This window comes from Pongo abelii, chromosome 12 (genome assembly GCF_028885655.2).
Source record: "Pongo abelii isolate AG06213 chromosome 12, NHGRI_mPonAbe1-v2.0_pri, whole genome shotgun sequence".
NCBI classification, from domain to species: domain Eukaryota; kingdom Metazoa; phylum Chordata; class Mammalia; order Primates; family Hominidae; genus Pongo; species Pongo abelii.
Genome location: NC_071997.2, coordinates 46419010 through 46435209, shown reverse-complemented (window position 1 = coordinate 46435209; position 16200 = coordinate 46419010). Strand labels below are relative to the sequence as shown.

At 45.5% G+C, this 16200-nt stretch overlaps 1 protein-coding gene across 6 annotated transcripts in view; it reads left to right on the top strand.

Annotated features, from left to right (window-relative positions):
• The window catches only part of USP39 (ubiquitin specific peptidase 39), a 44683-nt gene extending 29476 nt beyond the window's left edge, over positions 1-15207 (top strand). For 3 of the 6 annotated variants that reach the window (XM_054546116.2, XM_009237117.4, XM_024241949.3), the window contains 8 exons: positions 3200-3277; positions 4529-4596; positions 6330-6518; positions 6929-7071; positions 10880-11015; positions 13856-13942; positions 14687-14779; positions 14943-15207. In XM_054546116.2, coding sequence (XP_054402091.1) covers positions 3200-3277; positions 4529-4596; positions 6330-6518; positions 6929-7071; positions 10880-11015; positions 13856-13942; positions 14687-14734 — 749 coding nt within the window. In that variant the 3' untranslated portion in view covers positions 14735-14779; positions 14943-15207. 6 annotated transcript variants of the gene reach the window in all.
• Positions 15208-16200: the final 993 nt, after the last annotated feature.

Here is a 16200-nt window from a genome sequence, read left to right as displayed (position 1 = left end):
GGGACTACAGGCGCCTGCCACCACGCCCGGCTAATTTTTTGTATTTTTAGTAGAGACGGGGTTTCACCATGTTGGCCAGGCTGGTCTTGATCTCCTGACCTTGTGATCCGCCTGCCTCAGCCTCCCAAAGTGCTGGGATTACAGGCGTGAGCCACCACGCCCGGCTCAACTATCTTTTTTAAGAAAAGGTAATTACAGATGTTAAGTGCTGTGCTATGGGAGGGGAGCATGGAGTAAGGACCCCCTCAACTGAACATGTGAGAGGTAGATCAGAGATCAGAGTGGAGGAAGAGACCCTGAGTTTTAGGTGGAGGTGGAGGCAGATTGGGATGGGGAGTGGGCATTCTAGGTAGAGAGGACATGGTGGGCAGAAGAGAAAAGTGCCTGGCATAGTCAGAGACTGCCAGTAGCTGGACCCTTGGCCTCTTGGGGTCAGTGGAGAGCCAAGGTGTAGATCCTGAGGGAGGGACCAGATGGCCTGCTTTATAAGCTACCATAAGGAGTTTGGATTATATCCTGAAAATAGTTGGAGTCATTGAAGGTTTTTTTGTCTTTTTGTTTTTTTGTTTTTTTTTTTTGAGATAGAGTCTCACTCTGTTGCCCAGGCTGAGTGCAGTGGTGTGATCTTGGCTCACTGCAACCTCTGTCTCCCTGGTTCAAGCGATTCTCCCACCTCAGCCTCCCGAGTATCTGGGACTACAGGCACCTACCACCATACCTGGCTAATTTTTTGGTATTTTTAGTAGAGACGGGGTTTCACCACGTTGGTCAGGCTGGTATCGAACTCCTCACCTCAGGTGATCCACCCGCCTCGGCCTCCCAAAGTGCTGGGATTACAGGCGTGAACCACCGTGCATGGCCTTATTGAAGGCTTTTAACAAAGATGTGACATCAGACTTATGAATTTGTTTTTAAAACATTATTCTGGCTGGGCATGGTCACTCACACCTGTAATCCTAGCACTTCGGAAGGTCAAGGTGGGTGGATCACTTGAGCCCAGGAGTTAGAGACCATCCTGCACGACATAGTGAGACCCTGTATCTACAAAAAATTTTTAAAAATTACCCAGGCATGGTGGCGTGTACCTGTAGTCCAGCTACTTGAGAGGCTGAGGTTGGAGGATCGCTTGGGCCTAGGAGGTAGAGGCTGCAGTGAGCCATGTTCATCCCACTGTACTCCAGCCTGGGCAACAGAGTGAGACCTCTGTCTGTAAAATAAAAAGAAAAACATTATTCTGGCTGAGGATTGACTTAGAGGGGACGTCAAGTAGTGGCTTTTAAGGGTCTCTGGTACTTAAAGAGAAATAGGAGGAATCAAGGTGGTAAGGAATGGGGCCCATGGAGCACTTGTTTCAGGATTAGTAGGAAATAAGATACACTTTGGGTTGGTTACAACATGGCCAATGAAATCTTAATCTGGGGCCAGGCACGCTTGCTGATGCCTGTAATCCCAGCACTTTGGGAGGCCGAAGTGGGAGGACTGCTTGAGCCCAAGAGTTCAAGACCAGCCTGAGGAACATAGTGAGACTCCCTCTCAACAAAAAATGTAAAAGTTAACCGGGCATGATGGCACACCCCTGTAGTCCCAGCTACTTGGGAAACTGAGGTGGAAGGATTCCTTGGGCCTGGGAGGCAGAGCTTGCAGTGAGCTGAGATTGCGTCACTGCACTCCAGCCTGGGCGACAGAGCGAGACGCTGTGTCGGGAAAAAAAAAATCTGGGTGCCTCACCCTTCTCAACAGGTGACAGACTGTTTGTGTGCTTTGTAGGACCATCTAATTCCCAAGAACTAGGTGGCTAGGTTATCTTGTGTTTATAGGGACATTTCTGTTTCTGGACCAACTCCCTGAGCTCCCAGGGTTTTATATTAAGGCTGCAAGAAAGGAAGAGATTTGTGTTGAGAATGATTTTTTTGTGGACCATGAATGGATGGATGGATCAGTGTCAGCATTCACTGTGTTCCACAGGTGACTTATGGCCTGAAGGTGGATAGTGGGGCCTGTGAGCTTTTGGCAGCTTGGAAAGTTAAGGCATAATTGGGTTGTAGAGGTGCAGAAAAATCAGGGTACCCTGAGAATGAATGTGTCTGGTTTCTTCTCTTATACCACTGTTGGCTATGATAGTTATGATGTCACATAAACATAATTTTCTCCATCTCTGAGACCTAGTAGGTTATGAGTGTTCAGATGTGTGAAGTGTTTCTTGCTGTGGTAGTTTGTTGTCACCTAAAAGCATTCTGTGTACAGGGAATAAAAAGAAAATCATTCTATGGAGTTGTCAGAGGCCTCTGGGTTTAGGGAAATGAAGTTCAGGAAGATATACTATAGTCTTTGAGATTTTAATTGCGTGAGCAAAGAGGAACTAAATAGAAGCAAATCTTAGTTGATGAGAAAGAAGCCATTATCTGGCTGGGCGCAGTGGCTCATGCCTGTAATCCCAGCACTTTGGGAGGCTGAGGCGGGAGGATCACTTGAGGTCAAGAGTTCGAGACCAGCCTGGCCAACATGGTGAAGCCCCGTCTCTACTAAAAATACAAAAATTAGCTGGGCGTGATAGCAGGCTCCTGTAATTCCAGCTACTCAGGAGACTGAGGTGGGAGAATCTCTTGAACCTGGGAGGCAGAGGTCGCAATGAGCTGAGATCATGCCACTGCACTCCAGCCTGGGCGACAGAGCGAGACTCTGTCTCAAAAAAAAAAAAAAAAAAAAAATAGTAGCCACTATCCCTGAAAACGTCTTGAGTGGCAGGCTCCGTAGACAGCATTTTCATGGAATATTGTCAATCTGCTTGTTTCCAGAACCCCTTGTTCTGTATGCCTTCTCAGTCTGGGTGCTAGTCACTTTCCCAAAAGACAGGAATCTTCATGAGCTGCAGAAGGGAAGAAGGAAGTCTGAGCTCACTCTGGAGAAAAGTGGATGTTAAAAGGTCATATTCATTTGTTTTGGTCATCACTGAGTGATGCAATACAGTCCTGGTATGAATCAGAGAGCCTATGGAGAGAGTCAAGATCGGAGGAGTTAGAGCGTGACCTTGAGGAGTGCCAGCATTTAATGATCAGATAGAGGAGGATGCACGGGAATTGGGATGGGATGGCATGGCCAGAGAGGAAGGGGGAGAACCAGGAATGCCAACCAGTGCATGGTTTAAGTTAACTCTAATGCCACTTAACTTCAACGTTTTCCACCCTTCCTTTTTTTCCAGGGGATGGAGTCGACTTTCTGTCTTGGTTTCTGAATGCTCTGCACTCAGCTCTGGGGGGCACAAAGAAGAAAAAGAAGAGTAAGTCATTTACTTATAAAAAGGAGTTCTTTTGTTCCCTTTTAAAAAACTTTGCGGCCGGGCGCAATGGCTCATGCCTATAATCCCAGCTCTTTGAGAGGCCGAGATGGGTGGATCACCTGAGGTCAGGAGTTTGAGACCGGCCTGGCCAACATGGCGAAACCCCATCTCTACCAAAAATACAAAAGTTATTCGGGTGTGGTGGCATGTGCCTGTAGTCCCAGCGACTTAGGAGGCTGAGGCAACTTCCCATTCTTTTGTTAACTGTTTATCTGGGGTAGAGTAGTATCTATGTTATGGATAAACTAAATGTTCTTTCTGAACAGGCCCCTCTCCATAGTTTTTGCTAGAATATGGTTATAGTACCAATGATATTTTATTTTATATATATTTTGAGACAGAGTCTTGCTCTGTCACCTAGGCTGGAGTGCAGTGGCACGGTCTCAGCTCACTGTAGCCTCCATCTCCCAGGTTCAAGCAGTTCTCCTCCCTAAGTCTCCCAAGAGTAGCTAGGATTACAGGCACCTGCTACCACGCCCAGCTAGTTTTTGTATTTTTAGTAGAGATGGGATTTTACCATGTTGGCCAGGCTGGTCTCAAACTCCTGACCTCAGGTGATCTGCCCAAAGTGCTAGGATTATAGATGTGATGGTGTCTTGATGTGGGATTGTGGCCTGTTGCTTTTCCCACTGGATCGCTCTGCCGTCTCTACCAGGTGTCTTCAGCCTGTGTTAACCCTCTGAGCTCTCTAACTTGCGTCTTGGCAGGATTCTAGAACTTGGTTGTGCTTTCTTGTTGCTTTGATCCTGTTCTGGCCCATGTCTTCGTCTGTCATTGTCCTCTTGTCTTCATTACAGTTTGGACATTGTCTCCCTTTAAAAGTAGCTTATGGTTATGGGAAGTTCCTTGGCTGTACCTTGTTTTGCTTGTGAATTTTTTTGTAATTCATGTACCACCGGGCTCTGTAAGTCATTCCTTCATTTTGAACACATTTACCTTTTCTTTTATGGACCAGGCCCTGTGATGGAGAATAAAAAGTTGTCTTAAGAGAAATAAAGTAATTATTTACACAAATAATTATAAAGGTACCCTGGTGGTATATGGTACAAAACGAAACTTCTGTGTTTAGTGAGAGCTCTGGGTCTTTTGCTGGAAGATGCTGGTTTATTTCAGAAATTTAGAAGCTGGAAATATATTTTAGACATGTTTTCCATCCTCACAGAATTTGTCTCTTGCTTCCTGTTTGTGCAGCTATTGTGACTGATGTTTTCCAGGGGTCCATGAGGATCTTCACTAAAAAGCTTCCCCATCCTGATCTGGTGAGTTAGTTGAGCCTGGGTCTTGGACTGATTTATATTGCATGAGGGGACTTAGGGGAGATGAAGAGATGCTTAGAGAACTGACAAGCCTGCTTGCCCCATGAAGAGGTTCAACAAAGCACTTAACTAGTGGCAGCTTTTTCAGTTTGGTAGTTTAGTGGTTGGATGTACTCTGCTGGTTTAAGTGTTCTGGCCACTAGGTGGTGCTGCTGTGTTTTTTCAGAAAGCTCCGCTAAGCTTTCTTTTTGTTTTTCTTAGGCAGTCTCCCTCTGTTGCCAAGGCTGGAGTGCAGTGGCGCCATCTCAGCTCACTGCAGCCTCTACGTCCTGGGTTAAAGCGATTCTCCTGCCTTAGCCTCCTGAGTAGGTGCGATTACAGGCGCTTGCCACCACGCCCGGCTAATTTTGTATTTTTAGTAGTGGTGGGGCTTCACCATGTTGGTCCAGGCTGGTCTCGAACTCCTGACCTCAGGTGATCTGCCTGCCTCGGCCTCCCAAACTGTTGGGATTACAGGCATGAGTCACTGTGCCTGGCCCTCAGCTAAGCTTCCTAGATGGTCTTAGAGCTTTTCTTTTATGAGATGGAGTTTTGCTCTTGTTGACCAGTCTGGAGTGCAATGGCATGATCTCGGCTCATTGCAACCTCCACCTCCCGGGTTCAAGCAGTTCTTCTGCCTCAGCCTCCTAAGTAGCTAGGATTACAGGCATGTGCCACCACGCCTGGCTAATTTTTCTGTTTTTAGTAGAGACGAGGTTTTACCATGTTGGTCAGGCTGGTCTCAAACTCCTGACCTTAGGTGATCCATCTGCCTTGGCCTCCCAAAGTGCTGGGATTACAGGCATGAGCCACCGTGCCCGGCCCACTTTCTTTCTTTTTTTAATGGATTTTTTTTTTCTTTCTGAGACAAGATCTCACTCTGTCACTCAGGCTGAGTTGTAGTGGCTTGATTATGGTTCACTGCAGCCTCAACCTCCCCTGCTCAAGTGATCCTCCCACCTCAGCCTCCCCAGAAGCTGGGACTATAGATGCACACCACCACACCGGGCTAATTTTTTATTTTTATTTTTATTTATTTATTTATTTTATTGAGACAGAGTTTCACTCTTGTTGCCCAGGCTGGAGTGCAATGACACGATCTTGGCTCACCGCAACCTCTGCCTCCCAAGTTCAAGTGATTCTCCTGCCTCAGCCTCCCAAGTAGCTAGGATTATAGGCGCCACCACCACGCCTGGCTTATTTTGTATTTTTAGTAGAGATGGGGTTTCTTCATGTTGGTCAGGTTGGTCTTGAACTCCCGACCTCAGGTGATCTACCTGCCTCGGCCTCCCAAAGTGCTGGGATTACAGGTGTGAGCCATCGTGCCCAGCCAATTTTTTATTTTTTGTAGAGATGGAGTCTTACTGTGTTGCCCAGGCTGGTATCGAAGTCCTGGACTCAAGCAATCCTCTCACCTTTTTCTCCCAAAGTGTTAAGATTATAGCTGTGAGCCATCACAGTTGGCCTCAGAGCTTTTTAGATAGTCTGGTATATAAACAAAATCTCTTTAAAGAAGGAAACCTGTTGGTTCTTAAGTTAATCTAACCAGATGGTGCATGCCAAACTGCCCAATCTCTCAGGCACTTCTCTTTGTTCTTTCAGATGACGGAAATGTCAGCGTAGTGAAACATTGGTGCTGTGTTTGTTCCTGTACCCCTCACACTCCTTTCCTCTCTTTTCTTCTCATTCATTTCTAGCCAGCAGAAGAAAAAGAGCAGTTGCTCCATAATGACGAGTACCAGGAGACGATGGTGGAGTCCACTTTTATGTACCTGACGCTGGACCTTCCTACTGCCCCCCTCTACAAGGACGAGAAGGAGCAGCTCATCATTCCCCAAGTGCCACTCTTCAACATCCTGGCCAAGTTCAATGGCATCACTGAGAAGGTAGCCCATTAACACACCTGCCCTGCCTATACTTATCCTTCCTCGCTCGACTTTTTCATTTTCTTTTCAAGACAGAGTTTTGCTCTTGTCACCCAGGCTGGAGTTCAGTGGCATGATTTCGGCTCACTGCAATCTCCACCTCCCAGTTTCAAGTGATCCCCCTGCCTCGGCCTCCTACAGTGATAGGATTATAGGTGTGAGCCATCAGGCCTGGCCTTTTTTTTTTTTTAAACAGCCTTAGCCAAACTGCACATCCTAAGCCTCATACATAATTTCTGGGACCAGGAGTCTTGTGAACTTAAGTGTGAGGCAAAATTGTATTTTAGAAAACTGAAATGAAAAACTCATGCCCCTGCTCTAATACTACTGAACTTCAGCACTAATTTGAGAATTTTCTCTTCTTTCTATAGGAATATAAGACTTACAAGGAGAACTTTCTGAAGCGCTTCCAGCTTACCAAGCTGCCTCCATATCTAATCTTTTGTATCAAGAGATTCACTAAGAACAACTTCTTTGTTGAGAAGAATCCAACTATTGTCAATTTCCCTATTACGTAAGTAACATCCTGCCTCACTTTTCTCATGGGGAGTCAACCTGGATTTCTTCTCTTGTGTTTTTACCAGTATTAATTTTGGACTGTCTTAGTTGGGGATTACAAGGAACAGAGCCTACCTACAGTAGATAAGAGTTTTTATTGGAAGGATACACTTATTTCAGGGACCACAAAAGGTGGATGTTTACTGGGAGGCAATCCCTATTTTATCTTCTCTCCTGTTGCTAGCTGGAAATTATAGTCCTCCTGCATAGAGAAGAAGAAATGATGCAAGTAGGATAGGACAGGTAGGATTCTGCCTGGTTTGGAAGATGTCCTGAGTAGTGAGGGTCTGCCCATCTATTTGCTGGCCATCACACTTTTTGCACACTAGAGTTGTACTAGATGAATTTAGTTTGCTTTCTTCTAACTCAGAAAACTTCTGCAAGATCCTTTTGGGGGTAGACTCTTGGTTTTCAGTTCTCAAGAGACAAGGTTTTTCACACTGAGAAGATGTTGGGCCGGGTGTGGTGGCTCACGCCTGTAATCCCAGCACTTTGGGAGGCCAAGGCAGATGGATTGCTTGAGCTCAGGAGTTCAAGACCAGCCTAGGCAACATGGCAAAACCCCGTCTCTACAAAAAAATACAAAGAATTAGCCAGATGTGGTGGTGCACACCTGCAGTCCTAGCTACTTGAGGGGCTGAGGCAGGAGGATTGCTAGAACCTTGGAGATTGAGGCTGCAGTGAGCTGAGATGATGTCACTGCCCTCCAGCCTGGGTGACAGAGTGTGACTGTGCAAAAAAAAAAATAGTGTCAGTTTTAAATTCTATGTAGCGTTTAAGAAGGTAATATCTAAAATTAAGAGGCCTGAGTTTTAGGCTGTCTTAGTGGTGGGACCTCAGACCCATAGTTTGCATGTTTTCTGGATATGTTCTCTCATAGATAAAATGAGAGGCTTGGAGTAGATGGGCCTGAGCCCTAGGGGTTTGTCCAGGTGTAACGTCTTATTATAGTATTGCCAGGACTCTTAGAACCATGGAGGGTGAGGAGAGAGAACATTTGCAGTTGAGAATTACAGGGGAATTTCTTTTTCTCTTTTCCCACACTTTTCTGCACTAGCATCTTGTTTGTGAGACAGTAGAATTAAATGGGGGGACATGGAGGTTTGTTCTCTGCCTCCTTGAGTAGGATGACAGAGGTGCTTTCTTCGAAAGTCCGTGCATCAAGGTTTTATTTTGGCACTAGCCTCTTGTGAATTGCCAGTCACCTGTCTGTTCCTGGTAGGTAGGGGCAGTCTGGATTCCAAGGGCAGCTCCAGAGGGAGGAAGACTGTGTATCAATGGTACTTCCTGCTCAGTTGCCACAGAAATTTCCTTGCCCCATTGGTTTCTTTTATGGGCCTAGAGTAGGCCCAATATAAAAGTTTGTCCTTCAGAAAGCTTACTTCGGAGAAGTTAAAAAGATTGCTTCTTAACTAGGCAGTCTTTTAGAGAACATCAAATTGTGACTAATTCTGGAAACTTGCACTTTCATTATTTTATGTGCTGTAATTACTTCGAGTAATACAATTCTGGATCATTTCATTGTCGATACTTCTTGAAAAGGATCTTTTTCATACCTGTCTTCTATGTTTTATTCATAACACATCCTCTTTTTGTCAGAGAGTTATCAGACTTATAGTGATTAGGCACCCTCTGCTTATTTGGAGATAGAGATTTTTGAGGGCAGGTTTAAAGTTTCACTTTCAGGTAATTAGCCATTCTCTTAACTGGTCTGTTGCTGTGGTTGGGAGATGAGTATAGTTTGCTCTTTTAGGCTGGGCGCAGTGGCTCACATCTGTAATGTCATCACTTTGGGAGGCCGAGGTGGGAGAATTGCTTGAGCTCAGGAGTTTGAGACCTGCCTGGACAACATAGCAAGACCTTGTCTCTACTAAAAAAAAAAAAAAAAAAATGAATAGTTCGCTCCTTTTCTTATTTACTAGCACAAAATGATTAAACGTAGTATTTCTCTTTTGCCACATGGAGAGTTTTGGTTCAGTCATGAAATCTTGAGTATAAAGACTTCTCTGGACCAGGCATAGTGGCTCACGCCTGTAACCCCAGCCCTTTGGGAGGCCAAGGCGGGCGGATCACGAGGTCAGGAGATCGAGACCATCCTGGCTAACACGGTGAAACCCCGTCTCTATGAAAAATACAAAAAATTAGCCAGGCGTGGTGGTGGGCGCCTGTAGTCCCAGCTACTCGGGAGGCTGAGGCAGGAGAATGGCATGAACCCGGGAGTCAGAGCTTGCAGTGAGCTGAGATAGCACCATTGCACTCCAGCCTGGGCGACAGAGCGAGACTCTGTCTCAAAAAAACAAAAAAAGACTTCTCTGATACTCATTCAGACAAGTCTAGTCAGCTTTTGTTCAGGCTGAAGAGAAAATAAAATGAGAAGTCAGCTTTTAGCAGCAGGAAGGCAGGTTGGCTGTCTAGAGCTCACATGGACTCAGGACTCTCATCTTTTTTTTTTTTTTTTTTTTTTTGTGGGAGATGGAGTCTCGCTCTGTTGTCCAGGCTGGAGTGCGGTGGCGTTATCTCGGCTCACTGCAACCTCCGCCTCCTGGGTTCAAGCAATTCTCCTGCCTCAGCCTCCCGAGTAGCTGGGACTACAGGTGCACGCCGCCACGCCCGGCTAATTTTTTTTTTTGTACTTTAGTAGAGGCAGGGTTTCACCATGTTACCCAGGCTGGTTTCGAACTCCTGAGCTCAGGCAGTCTGCCCGCCTCGGCCTCCCAAAGTGTTGGGATTACAGGCATGAGCCACCGTGCCTGGCCTCCATTTTCTTAACAGTGAATATTTATTGCAGTCTGACTGCATCATATATGGGACACTGTCAGTCTGTAGAAACAAATAGCTGTCACCAATACATAGAAAGCTACATACAATAATTATAACAAAGTTGTATGTTTGTTTATTACCGCATGGTTTACATTTTAAACTCTGTAATTTTGAACAGTTAATATGTTCACAGTCTAACTTCAAAGGGAGATATATAACTGGACGTGGCCACCATTAGCTGTTTCTTGTGAACTCTTCCAGTGACAACACGGTTTTGTTTCATGTGATGAGTGGTAGCACTCAGACAACTTTTATGATGCAATGTCTTTTTTTTATTTTACCTTGTATTGTTTAAGTTTTTATAAGTATTTGTAGACTCCAAAATGATATATTTTTCCTAAAATTATGTATTTAAAATAGTCTCTTAATATTCTTGTTAACTGTCTATGCATTTTCCTTTTTAACTATTTGAAAGTTCTTCTTCTTTTTGGGGGTTTTTTGAGACAGGGTCTCACTGTCGTCCAGGCTGGAGTGCAATAGTGTGGTCCTGGCTCACTTTAGCCATAATCTCCTGGGCTCAAGTGATCCTCTCACCTCAGCCTCCTGAATAGCTAGGACCACATGCATGTACCACCATGCCTGGCTAATTTTTTTTTTTTTTGTAGGGGTCTCACTACATTGCCCAGGCTGGCCTTGAACTCCTGGGCTCAAGCAGTCCTACCTTGACCTCTCAAAGTGTTGGGATTATAGGTATGAGCCACTGCCTGTCATTCTTTTTTTTTTTTTTTTTTTTTTAATCATATGGGAAGCTGTGTAACCCTGTCATTCATTTTGGCATATTTTGTGAATTCTAACACAGCTGGACCTTCTTGACTCTGCAGGCCTACCCAGACCAAGGGTCCTAAAATAGGGCTGAACAACTTAGTGGTCCGTTTGTGTAGGACAGTTTCCTTAACCTCACAGCCTTTGTTTGATTATTCCGGCTTTATTTTCACCATTAACAGAAATGTGGATCTGAGAGAATACTTGTCTGAAGAAGTACAAGCAGTACACAAGAATACCACCTATGACCTCATTGCCAACATCGTGCATGACGGCAAGCCCTCCGAGGGCTCCTACCGGATCCACGTGCTTCATCATGTGAGTGGCTGCTGACTGTCTCCTGGCACAGAGTGGCAAAAACAGCTGTTTCTTTGGCATCTCAGAGGGCAGCTCCCTTCAGTTTGTCCTTGCTTGGCCTTGGCTTTGGGACTCTGCAAGTAACAGTGCTGTCAGTAGTTAGTTTAAGGCAGTGGTTCTCAATTTTGGCTACACATTGGACCCACCTTGGGAGCTTTTTTTTTTTTTTTTTTTGAGACAGTGTCTCTCTCTGTAGCCCAGGCTGGCGTGCAGTGGCGTGATCTTGGCTCACTGCAACCTCTGCCTCCTGGGTTCAAGCAGTTCTCTGCCTTAGCCTCCCGAATAGCTGGGATTATGAGATTACAGGCGCCCGTCACCACGCCTGGCTAGTTTTTGTATTTTTAGTAGAGACGGGGTTTCAGTATCTTGGCCAGGCTGGTCTTGAACTCCTGACCTTGTGGTCCACCCGCCTCGGCCTCCCAAAGTGTTGGGATTACAGGCGTGAGCCACCGCACCAACCGGGAGCTTTTTAAAATCCCAATGCCTGGCACCACACCAGGCTGGTTATAATAGTGGTTTTCAACTGGGGCAGAGGCCAGGGATGTTGGTATGTATTTTACAACACGAAGGATAGCCCCTGTCACAAAGAATTATCTGGCCCTAAACATCAGTCAGCATTAAGGTTAAAGACTGTGTTAGATTGTCTGGAGGTGGATGTCTTTTCTGTTTTTCAAGTTAATTGAGATGGGGTTGTGCTATGATGCCCATGCTGGTCTCAAGCAATCCTCCCGCCTCAGCTTCTGAAACTGCTGGGATTATATAGGTATGAGCCACCGTGCCTGGCTGGCATTTGATGTTTTGAAGTTCCCTGAGAGACCCTGATGTGCAGTCAAGGTTGAGAACCTCTGCCCTAGACTAGAGCTTTACCACCCAAGTGGGATGGGTCCTTGGACCAATAACATCAGCATCAGTCTTGTTAGAAATCAGCTTGTTAGAAATGCAGACTCTCAGGCCCCTCAAATCTACTAAATCAGAACCTGGATTTTAACATGACCCTGTGATTTGTAAGAAATTAAAGTTTGCGAAGCACTGGTTTAGAGGCTCCCTTTCATCTTAAAAATGTTGTGAATTTGTCTCAAGCTGAAAACAGATAAAATATGTACTTGAGATATATTTGATATCACATAGATTATTAGCATAAATTGTTCTCATTTGATTAGTCTCTTCTGGAACTGTGGGTTTAATCTTAACTAGCTTCTGTTTATCAAGTGCTTTACTGTGGTTAGGCAGTACGCCAGTTACTTAATGTACATTAATCTCATTTCTTTCATTAAAACACACCTCCAAGACAGATGTCAGTATCATCTTTTTTACAGAGGAGGAGACCTAGGCTCAGAGTTTCAGTAATTGACCTCAAGTCAGTAGAATTAGGATTTGAACCCAGGTACTCTGCTTCAAAGCCCATGTTCTTAACTCGTCCTTGAAGCAGGAATGGGAACTTGCTTATGTGATCCTGAGCTTTCTTTATGTTTCCTATATTCTCAACTATTGTAGTAGCCAGAGGATCTGGAATATTTATATTCTACAATAGTGGTCTTTGGCATTTCTTAGAACTTTGGTTGGTTAAGGCAGGTGGGCAGCCAGAGGTGCCTCTGCCTTAATCTAGAAACATTTTTTCCTTGTTCACGGAAGCATGAAGTGAGATACATTTTGCTGTATTTGTAGCACTAGTTTCTTAGGCCAAAGGAATCAGGTTAGTGTGATAGACAGTGTCCACCAAGGACACCTTTTCTTGATGACCTGTTGCTTTTTTTTTTTTTTTTTTTTTTTTTTTAAGACAGAGTCTCACTCTATCACCCAGGATGGAGTGCAGTGGCATGATCTTGGCTCACTGCAACCTCCACCTCCTGGGTTCAAGTGATTCTTCTGCCTCAGCCTCCCAAGTAGCTGGGACCTACAGGCACCTGCCACCAGGCCTGGCTGATTTTTGTATTTTTGGTAGAGACGGGGTTTTACCGTGTTGGCCAGCCTGGTCTCAAACTCCTGACCTCAAGTGATCCACCCGCCTCGGCCTCCCAAAATGCTGGGATTACAGGCGTGAGCCCCTGCGCCCAGCCAGGAATGTCCATATTTAAGGTTCTCTCAGTGGTTGACACTGTGTACCTCATAAGTGAGAATGTCTAGTCTGTCATTTCTGAGCAGGAAGGAGACATCATAGGTGATGATTAGACGGCTTCCTCTTTTCTCATCTTTAGTGTCCACTAAATTCCTTTTAAAAAGATGTACAGAAGTGTTTCAGACTCCATTGTACTTCAAGGAGCCAGGCGCAGTGGTTCATACCCATAATCCTAGCACTTTAGGAGGCTGAGGCGGGAGGATCTTTTGAGACCAGGAGTTAGCCTGGGCAACACAGTGGGACCCCATCTCTATTAAAAAAAGAATTAGCCAGTGTAGTGGCACACACCTGTAGTTCCAGCTACCTGGGAGGCTGAGGGGAGGATCACTTGAGTCCAGAGGGTCAAGGCTGCAGTGAGCTGTGATTACACCACTGCACTCCAGCGTGGGTGACAGAGTGAGACCCTGTCTCAAAAAACAAAACAAAACAAACAACAAAACAAACAAAAAAACAGTACTTAAAAAAAATTCCCAACAGGAATTGAGTTTGCCATGATTGACACACCAAAAGTCCTATTAATTGAATCATGCCCAGCAGAAGTCATGTACCCTCTTCTTTATGACTCTTGCTGGATGATGTCTAGTGGCTGTTCTTCTAATTTTTCTAGTCTTGGCTATGATCCTTTCCTTCTACACCCTTTTGGTTTTAGAGAGCAGACTAACCCAGCTCTTCATACTTTCTGCAGGGGACAGGCAAATGGTATGAATTACAAGACCTCCAGGTGACTGACATCCTTCCCCAGATGATCACGCTGTCAGAGGCTTACATTCAGGTGGGTTGGCCACAGGCTTAGTGAGCCACAAATAGGTGGGGTATGGGGCCAGTGAGAGGAGTGGGCCAAGGCAGAAAGAGGGATAGAGTTAGGACCTTGGTTGGAGGGCCAGGTACCTATTGGGAAATACTTAGTAGTGAGTTGGGGCCAGAATGTATGGCCCTGAAAGTCAAGCAGAGATTTTCAGAAAAGAAGTATAAGGAAGTGTAGAAAATGTATGAGTGAGCAAAGAAAGTTGTGATTATGGCCAGGTTAGTTTTGCAGAAGTGTGCGGTCTGGTTTCGGGGAGGAAGAACCTAGACTCATCAGGGAGGCTGGCTAGAAGTCGACCACGAAGTGCTCCCCAGAGCCCCAGGCAGCTTTGTGACCCCACAATGCTTTCTACTTGATGTTTGTTTTAGTGCCGACCATATCGCTTTGCCTGTCTGTCCTCTCCATTGGATTGACCCGTGGAGCACAGAGCATCTCTGTCTTCTCTTTATGTAACTGCCCTCGTACCTGGCAAAAGAAGGAAGATTGAGACAAAAGCCATAGCTTTGTAAGAAGAAAGTGATACCTCTCCTTATAGAGATAACTTTTTTCTCCTCAGTGGCTGTAGCCACTGTAGCAGATTTCCAAATGGGGTATAGCAGATTTGTAAATGGGGTGACGAGTTGTCCATGGCCTGGCACAGAATAGGTATTTGACAAGTGTCTGTTGACTGAATGCCTCCTAGACTTCAGTTTGTGTTTTCATTTCTTACAGATTTGGAAGAGGCGAGATAATGATGAAACCAACCAGCAGGGGGCTTGAAGGAGGTGTCTAGGGCTTTGCTCCCAAGGGCTGTGGCTGATGATGGTAAATAAGAACACAGAAGCTGTAGCTGAACACAGGCTGGCTGGTGGGCTCCCTAGGCCAGCCCAGCTTGTATGGGTTCTGGCTACACCAGAGCACCAGGAGCCCACTTGCCTGGGATGGCCCCACACTGTCACTCAGTTGTTCTTTGATCATTTTTTTCTAGATTGATGCTCTTTCTCCCATGCATCGAGCTTCCATCTAGCTTCAGCAGGGCAGAACACTTCTCCGGATGTGTGTAACTTATGTCTGAGTATCTGGGAGTAGTTGAAGAACAGATAATTTCTTCCAAACATCAAGCCTTGGGATTCTTGGAGCAAGCAGAAAGCCAGTAACCTCGCTCTGTTAGAGGTGGAGGATTTTCCTGTGATTCCCCTCATTTCCTGATGTGTATTTTTAGATGGATTAAATATTCTCCTGTTTTTAAACCAGCCTCTTGTTTTATATCTTTTCCTTTGGTGGTTGGCTGAGGAAAATATTTTCTTTTTTAATCTTCACAAACTCTCTACCCTACAGTCTGACATCTGGTGGACATCACACTCGCCCTTTCCTGTCAGCTTGTGGGTGGTGTGTCAGTTAGGATGCATTTGTTTCTAAGTAAAAAAATACCTGAGTCAAGGGGATACATTATTATTGTGCTTAACTAGAAGGCCAGAGGTGGGCAGTTTCCAGCTGCAGTGCAGGAATGAGTAAGGGAAGAGAAAAGAAAGGAAATAGGAAGCGCTTCTCACTACAGTGCAATTCTGAGGTGGTCTCAGCCAGTCCAGTGTGGAGCCCCAGGGCAAAGATTCCCTGTCGGACAATTCAGCAGAAATGGCTCCCATCAAGCTCAGTTGTGGGCTCTAGCAGCCTAGAAGAAGGGTGGCCTTGGCATGAGCACTGTGGCAGGTCCAAAGATATGGGAAGCAGCTGGAGGCAGCCAGTCAGCCTCAGCAAGTTCTGTTGAAGGGAGACAGGAGCCCTGCACTCCTGTGGTGCCACCCTTTACCTGGACACAACCCTGTCCTCACTTTCCTCTACCTTTCTGGAAGCTCCAGTATTTCCTTAGGAGGCTTATCTCTTCTATCCAGCCATTAAATTTGGTATTTCTTAAGATTCAGTCCTAGCGTCACTCTCCTTGCTGTTTACTTTTTCCCTAGGCCATTTCAGCTATGCATTTTTATGGAAATGACTCATAAACACACCTTAATCCCAGATTTTTCTAAACTCTTGAACTTCGCTCTGTTGCCCAGGCTGGAATGCAGTGGCACAATCTCGGCTCACTGCAACTTCCACCTCCCAGGTTCAAGTGATTTCCAGCTAATTTTTGTATTTTATTTTATTTTATTTTTGAGATGGAGTCTTGCTCTGTCACCCAGGCTAGAGTGCAGTGGCGCGATCTCAGCTCACTGCAACCTCTGCCTCCTGGGTTCAAGTGATTCTCC